This window comes from Convolutriloba macropyga, chromosome 5 (genome assembly GCF_964194025.1).
Source record: "Convolutriloba macropyga chromosome 5, txConMacr16.3, whole genome shotgun sequence".
Classification (NCBI taxonomy): Eukaryota; Metazoa; Xenacoelomorpha; order Acoela; family Convolutidae; genus Convolutriloba; species Convolutriloba macropyga.
This window is the reverse complement of record NC_134472.1, coordinates 58,617,333-58,627,118: the sequence shown is the minus strand read 5'-3', so window position 1 is coordinate 58,627,118 and position 9,786 is coordinate 58,617,333. Positions and strand designations below refer to the sequence as shown.

The following is a 9,786-nucleotide window of genomic DNA, read 5'->3' as shown; positions in this document are numbered from 1 at the left end:
AGAAAATCGAGAAGCAGAAGGATTGGCTATTTTGTTGCTTTCTTTCTCTTGGACAGAGGATGGAAGTAATTACCGGCAAAACGCACACCAAGTCCTTCATGGACAATTAGTCCGCCCGTAATAATTTTAATAAGGGAATACGCAGCATTATAAAGTGCAAAAATTAATAAGAAATCCAGAAAAAGTGTAAAAGAAGGAATGAATAGCCAACCACAAAAAATATTGACAAATGAACAAAACAGAGATAATAAGCGAAAAAAACCTGAATACAAAAATAGACTAAATAAATAAAAGATGGGCATTTATTTAAAAAAAAAGACAAGACCAAAAAACTTTCTTTATTGCAAAACTCTATACGGAAGGAAAGAAAAAAGTCCTAATTTTGATCTAAAGTTCTATTTAGTTATTGGAAAAGCTCCGTAATTCCCTAGCAATGAGCAGATTATGTCAAACTAAGCATCTGCTTTCGATATGACTCGCGCGAAACGAATATTCTACACTCTTAACAAAATTATTCACTAACTATCCTGAACGTCAAAACAATAGCATTTGACAATTTCGCAAAAAAAAAATTCGACAAAAAAAAACTTTGACCACTGATTGCAAAAGCTAGTGGCTTTGCTTTCATGAAAGTATGCGATATTACGAAACTGCATCTTTGCCGATATCCATACTTAAAACGAAAGGATACCAAACGAGACATAATTGCCCCCCCCCCCCATCGGGCGAAATGCCTTCAAACGACAGGCGAGGCCTTAGTTTGAAAAGGTAGACAAGAGTGGAGAGGGGTCACTCTCCGAAATTGAGAATTGTTCTTCAAATCCTGCTGATCTACTTTATCAGCAGCTTCGGTGAAACGTACACATAGAAACTGTGATGGCTCTGAGAACTAGACCTCGGAATCTCGGAATTCACCATGTTATGCATTTTAATTTTGTCGACGCAAGTGAAATGTGTCCAGCCTGCGAAAGGAACAGCATCCAACAAAAACGGTCACTCAAAAGTTTCACAAAGCAAGATAAACACAACCAAAGCTTCAAATTTTCCTCCACAACAATAAAAACATAACCGGCTAACGTCGGGCGAATTGCTCTCAAACGATCGGCGAGCGGTTGGCTTCATCAAAAGCTAGGCAGGGTTTAGTTAGGCTAGCTTTCGCTTAATTGAAGGCGCGCAAGTCAGCGCAGCGGGGGGGGGGGGTGCACCGGAAGGGGGGCTGATGGGGTGGCAACAGTGGGGAGGGGGGGGGGGTCAATCTCTAAGAACCGCCCCTTCGCACCATAAGTCTCCAAAACAGATTCTGTGAACCGCATACTTGAAGACTAGTGAGCTGAAAGGCTCTAAGAGCACTTAATGCCCACTGGTCGCTAACTGTTTATCCTGTTTTTGAGGACCAAAAGTCAAATGCAACAGACGAAAAATTGGTCAAGCGAAAAACCGCATGAGAAAAGACCGACAGGACTAATGCAATTGCTACACACTTCGTTTGAGAGCAATTAATCAGTGATCGTAAAAGCGTCATAATTTGAAGTGATTTTTTGCCAGTGAAAGGTATTACAATAATACTTATTAACGAATGTGGAAATCAAAAAAATACAATTAAATAGATAGTAGGTGGCAACTTTTTGGACATTTTCATAACATCTCGATTTTTGTTTGCCAGAAATTTCAGTATTTTTATTTGCCAAACTAGTATTATTAAGTTGCATGTTCAAACTACCGTAGGCAAGGCCCTTAGCGTTGGGGGCCCAGTGGTCTTTTATTGAAAAACCATTCAGAAATTGATGTATTTTTTGAAAATCAACATCTTTGTGTGATATTTTACTTGTGCCGTTCGGTTGTTCACGCCAAAAGCATTTCTTTTTACGAGAAAATAGCGTAATTAAACAGGACTTGACTAAGCATAGCTCGAATCATTAAAATTACAGCCCAATTTCTGTTGCTAATTAAAACTACTCAGGAGCTAGAATTCGAGATTTTCTCTCATAAGAAAACATTGGCGCAAACTTTCAGCTGGTTTTCACTTAAAAACTAAGGTACAGCAAGATTAAAATTAGCAAAATACTGAGCCGACTTCTGTGGAAACTTCATTGGACGCCTTATGACTTCAGATTTCAAAACGCCGCTCACATAGACTTGAACAACACAACTAACGCAACAAACGAATTGCACGGGATTTATAAGTATAGAGCCTAAATTATGTAAAACAACCAGATTTAATATGGTACTAATAATATTCAGTTCAATTACACCCCAATTTTGCAGTTAAAAAATCAATAAAGTCAACAAAAAAGTTAGGCTTGATCACTAATTGGGGAAGTTGATCAAGCATGTAGTCATTATTTCATTTTTTTATGCGTCCCACATTTTTAAGAGTTCACGTTTGATATCACACTAGATTTCGACATCCTTTGTGTCATTTTTCACACGTGGTCTTCTGAAATCAAGTTGAAAAATGTTTAAGAATGAGCAATCAACTGAGCAATGTTCTTGGGAAAATTCCTGAAGCCATAAGGCATGTTCCTTGGGAAATTTATTGAAGCTCAATTTTTTCAACCGAGAAAAAGAATTCACTGTCCAAGGATAATCAAAACAGACAGTTAAAAACAGCGAAGTCTCAAAAAAAGCAAAAATCCTGTTAGACAAAGCTACCATTTTTTGTGCCTGATTTCTATTTTTAACTATCTCCTTTGGTTATCTTTGAAAGTGAGTTTTCTCTCGCAAAAAAATGGGCTTCCAATAATTTTTTGCAGAAACAAGCCTTAAGTCTTTCAAGATTTTTTCCCATGAAGTTTGCTCAACTGATTGTTCTTTTTTAACATTTCCTCAATTTTCTTGATTTCAACGAGGCAGTGTAAAAAATGATAACAAAACTGATTTTCGCGATCTAGTATGATATCAAACGTGAGCTCTTGAAAAAAATGTGGGACGCAAAAAAAGAACGAAATAAAGACTTGTTGCTTGATCAGCTTTCCAAATAAGTGATCAGGTCCAACTTTATTGCAGTTTTTTATTAACAGCGAAATTGGGGTCCAATTGAACTGAAAATCATAAGTACAAAATTAAATCCTGTTGCTGTATTTAGTTTAGGCTATACTTTTAAATCGTTTGCATGGTTACTTGGGCTGTTCGAGTCTAGGTGCGCGACGTTTTCAAAACCGTTTATAACTGTACAGTTGTTAAGCTCTGTAATTGATTCAACATAATGAAATACTTTCAAAGTTTGCTCTTTTAAAACCACGAGAGTAGCATTGAGAAAAAATCCAAAAAGTTTTATCGAAAAATTGGATGCGAACAATATTTCGACGACTTTTGACGAGCAGGAGGAGAGTAAAGAACTAGAAATAGGAAACATTGAAATTAACTCCAGAAACGAGTTTATGAAAAAGTATTCTTTCGAAAACTGCAGAATTGCAATGTTAATAACATAGCTGGCAGATTGCCGAATAATATACGCGATCGACGCTTGTGCCCTACCATCCATTGAAGCAACTAGAGATAGACAGATCGACCACCAGTCCCTTATCATACCACTACCTTGGGTTAGATTTCGACTGTCAATTTTATGAAACAATCGGTCTATAACGAAAAAACCCTAATTGAGCTTTTTCGAAATTGATATTCAAAATCAAAAACTCTCTAGACACTCTCAAGAATTAGGGAATGTGTATGAACTAGTAAATGTTCATAGAATTTAAAGTTCCATAGGTGAGTTCAGAAGTCATTTTTTTGAGTGAGTCAAGTCACGCAATTGACCTAAAAGCGGAAATGACGTCACGCAAACCAAAAACGCATGCAAAGCAGTAGTCACGGAAGTCATTGAAAAAGTCAATTCCAAGAAGTCAGGTCGTATGGACACAACGAGTTAAAAAACATAGCCTCACAAATCCTGAATTCCAATTCAAAGAATTGTATTAATTCATGACCTGACAACCATTTAATCGACTTTAAAAGGCAAATGAGAGCTGTTATTAATGTGCTAAGCAATAAAACAACACAACAAAAACAAGCAAGACTAAAAATTCAACTGTTATTTCTTGAAAAGACAGGATCAACAACAAAAAAAAAATCCTATGAAATCAAACTGCCAACTACATTCCTTTATTTCTCGTTATCAACCTGTCATTGAATGTCGATCCTCTCACCAATAATATTGAATGATAAGACAAAAATAACAAAAAATCCCAATAAAAATCACTGAAACTTTTTTGAAAACACTTAGTATAAAAGTCACAGAACGCAACAGCTACTGAAGGATACAATTACATCAAATCTTTGACTCCTCAATGACCATCGTTGCGACCTGTCATCAATAAGATAAAGAGCTAAAACAGCAAAAACTACAACAATTACAGGCAAAACTAAAAAAAAATCACTAAGATTTTTAAAAACGAACAAGCGTATTAGTCACAAAAAAATGGCTATGAACTGAATTGACTTGCTTTAATTGGAGCCTTTCTAGCAACCAATGAGACCTGTCGATAATGAGACTAAGAGTTAACACGACAAAGCTGAAAAGAAAAACTCGCAAAAAATTCGATAATTATCGAAAACAATTAGCGTCAAAGTCATAGAAAGCACTAGTTTTTGAATAAAAACGATGAACTAAACCTCTATTAGCAGCAGCAGAGACCTGCCTCTAATGAGATTAAATGATAAGGCATCAAAACGTACAATTCAAACTTGTGGAACTGACAAACAGTGTCGAAGTCATGAAAACCATTAGCTATTAACTCGAGCATTAATTAGGTTCTTTTATGCCTCATTGGCAACCAATCAGGCCTGTCATTGATGATAAAATCAGACCTGTCATTGATGATACTAAGTGATAAGACAACAGATATTTTTATAAAAGTGGTCAAAATCTAAAATTCACTAATATTTGATAACAAATAGTGGCAAAGTCATAAAAAGTTTTAGCTACTCTTAATTAATTCATGCAAAAGCAACTAGGCACAATTAGAACACATATGTACCGTCCTAAAAGCATTGGAGAGGAAACTCAAAACCGAAGTCAAATTAACGCACCTGAAAAAAAATTTCATCAAAAACCGCCAAATTGTTTAAAGTGGAGTCAGAAATTGGTGTTTGAAAACTTTGGTGGTATTGAACAATTTGGTGGTATTTGAGATGAATTTTTTTCAGGTATGTTAAAAAAGTCCCGCCAAAAACCTCGATTTTTCGCTCTATTTACTATTTCAGTGATCACCACTCTAACTTGACTCTCACTGACTAAAAAGCGCAAACAATACAATTCAAGTTCTTTAAATTCTAAAAACCACGATGTCCCCAATAATAGCCGCTATCGCTATTGGCTATTAATAAAAATTGAATTCTGAATTGAGTTTTGAATTAATTGAGTTTTGAACAGCAAAATTGAGGTCTAAGTATATTTCGGGGAAGCCTTCGGCATTTTGAGCTCTAATTGCCCTAAGCTTCCAGAACTATTTCTACTCTAACATACTTGTTAGGCATTTTCTCTTGGACACAAAAAAATCAGAGTCAAAGCTAAATGTAATTTTGCGAATCGTTCAGCTAGTCAAGTTGATTCGGGTGTAAGCATGCGGCTTTCCAGAAGTACATTCTAACAGATCTCTCCTTAAGAATATCAGACCTCTATTGCTACGAGGCTGTTTATTAGAAACAGTGTATCACTGGTCTATTTTCAGCAGCTGGTTTCACTCCCTTGCAATCTTTTCAAATCTAAGTTCGAATCACGGAGTGCACGTGCGTAAAATCTAGCTTAGCTGCAGTAAATCATGCAGGTTCCATTCCAGACAATTTTTAGAAGATGGCTGCTCTCATAAATTTGTTTTGATAAGGCTATCAAATCACAGAGTTCTAGTGACATTTTTATATCGTGTTCTATTTACTTCGGATTGTAAATTGCATAAAACCATTATGCCAAAAATGAATTCAAATCAAACCAAAACAACTAATTTTCCAAATTAATTTTGGTAGCTCCTTTTGAGCATATCCTCATGAGAAAATACTCATTTACACTCAGTGTACAACAAATAAGCAAACATTGCATATACAAAATGATTCATATTTAAACATATAACAGGAAGATTTTGAAAGTTTTGAACCCTCAGGTTAGAACGACAGGATTCAAAACTCACTGTTGACATAAGTTTGATATATAAGTTAGCAAAGGAACATATTGGCCGAAGACAAGTAAGAATTAAAATTCGTCATGGGGAGCTTCGGCTCCCTCTTCGGGTGGTGGTGGTGGGGCTTGACCTTCGTACAATTTAGAAATGATAGGTTGAGCAACATCCTCCAGAGCCTTCTTTTTCTCTTGCATCTCTTCCGTTTCTGCATTGGGGTTAGCTTCAAGCCAGCTAATTGCATCATCGACTGCTTTTGAGATGGCGGCTTTGCTCTCTTCGTCAAGCTTGCCTCCAAGTTTTTCGTTGTCGCCGACCTGGTTTTTCAAGTTGTAAGCATATGACTCAAATTCGTTCTTGGCATCAACTTTAGCCTTAACTTTTGCGTCCTCAGCTGCAAAATCTTCAGCTTCTTTAACCATTCTTTCAATATCTTCGGGTGTAAGACGATTTTGATCATTTGTGATAGTAATCTTTTCCTCATTACCAGTGGCGATATCTTTGGCCGACACCCGTAAAATAGCATTGACGTCCATTTCGAACGTAACCTCAATCTGTGGTACACCACGTGGAGCAGGAGCTATTCCAGTTAAATCGAATTTTCCCAATTGATGGTTGTCTTTGGTCATAGGCCTTTCGCCCTCGTACACCTGGATCGTGACAGTTGGTTGGTTATCTTGGGCAGTTGAAAAAATTTGAGATTTCTTTGTTGGCACTACAGTGTTTCTCGGGATGAGCTTAGTCATTACACCTCCTACGGTCTCAATTCCAAGAGTCAAAGGACAGACATCCAGCAAGATCAAATTACCGGTATCTGACTCTCCGCTCAAAATTCCACCTTGTACAGCAGCTCCAAAGGCTACAGCTTCATCTGGGTTGATACCTTTACTGGGCTCTTTACCATTGAAATATTCCTTTATCAGTTGTTGCACCTTGGGGATACGCGTGGACCCACCAACCAATACTATTTCATGAACTTCATGTTTCTGCAAATCGGCATCTTCCAAGACTTTCTTTACTGGTGCCATGGTGTTTCGGAAAAGATCCATGTTCAGTTCTTCAAATTTGGCTCGACTGAGAGTTTCGGAGAAGTCTTCGCCATCAAAGAACGACTCAATTTCAACACGAGCTTGATGCTGAGATGATAGCAACCTCTTGGCTTTCTCAACCTCTCGTCGAAGCTTCTGCACAGCCCTGTTGTCTTTGGTGACATCTTTGCCTGTCTTCTTCTTGTACATTTTGATGAAATGGTCCATAACACGCTGGTCAAAATCTTCACCACCTAAATGAGTATCTCCGTTAGTTGCCAGGACTTCGAAGACACCTTGATCAATGGTCAGCAGGGTCACGTCAAACGTTCCTCCTCCCAAATCGAACACCAAGATGTTTTGCTCCTTATCTGTCTTGTCTAATCCGTAAGCAATTGCTGCAGCAGTTGGCTCATTGATGATCCTCATGACGTTCAAACCTGCAATTGCTCCTGCGTCCTTTGTAGCTTGTCTCTGTGCGTCATTAAAGTACGCTGGCACAGTGACAACCGCATTCTTAACTGTCTTGCCAAGGTATGCTTCGGCTGTTTCCTTCATCTTTGAGAGAACCATTGCACTGATTTCTTCAGGGGCAAAAACTTTATCAGCTCCACTAACTTTAACTTGAACATGAGGCTTCGCATTCTTTTGCATTACCTTAAAGGGGAAAAATTTGATATCCTTTTGGACAGTGTCATCGTCCCAATTTCTTCCGATCAACCTCTTAACATCAAAGACAGTGTTTTCGGGATTGCTAGTAAGCTGATTTTTGGCGGCATCACCAATCAGACGCTCACCGTCGGGCGTGAACGCAACGTATGAAGGTGTGATTCGATTTCCCTGGTCATTTGCAATAATGTCAACTCGACCGTTCTTAAAAATTCCGACACACGAATAGGTTGTTCCCAAATCAATGCCAATTACCGTTCCAACTTCTTTCTTTTCGCTCTCTTCCTCAGATGCCTCTTGAGAGAAAGCCCCAAGGGCAAGTAGAGAAAGCAAAATAAACACTTTCATCGCAATCTGAATTAATTCAACTTTTCAAGTCAGGTATTTTAGGTACTTTTGTGGTAAGGTATTTGAGGTCTTTGGCTGTAAACCAAAAATAAAGAATATCGGTTACTAAACGTTTAATGAAACTGAGGAACTAATTATCTCACTAAATTTCTATATCTTTTCTGACGATTAATGGTATTACGGACTGAAAACTCATATATTCTATAGAAAAACCGGAGCAATTAATTGCGTGGATCGATCAAGTCTAATGTGGCCTCTCCTGATTGGCACAAATATTCAAGCATGTGGTAAACGAAAATTTGAAACGAAAAACAGAAAGAACAAACTTAAGAGGTACCCGTTTGTTGCTGCACACGAATAGGTTTCTAGGTGTAATTTTGTTATCTAGGTGTAATTCTTTCAAGCACGTTATCTCCCAGTCATCATCTAAAGCATCTAATGAACAAAGCTTATCAGTCAGTAGCTTCAATAAACCAGAAACTAAATCTACAGAAGGCCAACTTCATCTCAGCACAACAACTCTTCAATTCAATTGTTTTTCCAGCCTCAACTTACGGATTAGAGATGTACGTCGATGACCTTTTTGAAATCGAAATAAAACAACATTACCGGAAAATAGAAGCCGTTTTTTGGAAGAGTTGGTGCGGAGGAAGCAAATACACCTCAACCACAACGCTTTTAAACAAATTGATGTTTCATGATATACATGGATTAAAAGACTGCCCGCCAAAACACAGGAGAGTAATTTGCCAAGTTCTATGCCAATGGACTGCACAATAATTTTTGTTGTATGGAAGGTTGTTACCAGTGGGAGAAAAACCTATTTGTGTGCAGATTTTGCTTTTATCAACCGACCATATTCTTTATTGTAGTCACTTTTTTAACTGGATACCTTTAAAAAAGTTCTATAAACTCTTAAACAATTAAATTTAATGTTTATTTTCTGAATTTGTAAATAATTTGGACAATTTGTCAGTGTAATCTGATGCTTAATTCAATCTTCTTCTTCTGTTTGTTGCTGCAGAAAACAAAATACTTCTTGCCCCGAACAACTTTACAGAAGGTTTCTTTATCAACAACTTTTCAATTCGATTCTTTTTCCAAACTCAACCTACGGACTAGAGACGTACGTCAATGAACTGTTTGAAATCGAAATAAAACAGCACAACCGAAGCCGATTTTGGAAAAGTTGGTGCGGATTGAGCAAGTACACCTCAACCACAACGCTATTAAATAAGTTGATGCTTCAAGATATACACTGATTGAAAGACTGCCCGCCAAAACACAGGAGAACAATCGCCAACTCCATGTCAATGGACTGCACAATTGTTGTATGGAAGGTTGTTACCAATGGGAGGAAAACCTATATGTGTGTAGATTTTGCGAAAGAACCGATCGTGTTCTTTATTGTAGTCATTTTTTAAACGTGACATTTTTACAAAAAATGCATGAGCTCTATTTAATGCATGTTTTTTGAAAACTGTGAATAACTTTCGACAACTTGTCAGTGTGATCTGATGGTTATTTCAATCTTCTCTTCTCAACAATTTTAAATGACTAAACAACAGTAAATCACAACTACAGTTAACAAATATGGAAAGAACCAGAAACATTGAAGCTTCAATTACAAA

General features: G+C 37.3%; 1 protein-coding gene across 1 annotated transcript; it reads right to left on the bottom strand.

Moving 5' to 3' along the window:
* Positions 1 to 5,896: 5,896 nt before the first annotated feature.
* Positions 5,897 to 8,369, bottom strand: LOC142339500 (endoplasmic reticulum chaperone BiP-like). Its single transcript, XM_075389572.1, has one exon. It carries the CDS (start codon positions 8,153 to 8,155, stop codon positions 6,185 to 6,187), a length of 1,971 nt encoding a protein of 656 aa, XP_075245687.1. The 5' UTR covers positions 8,156 to 8,369; the 3' UTR covers positions 5,897 to 6,184.
* Between the last annotated feature and the right edge of the window lie 1,417 nt (positions 8,370 to 9,786).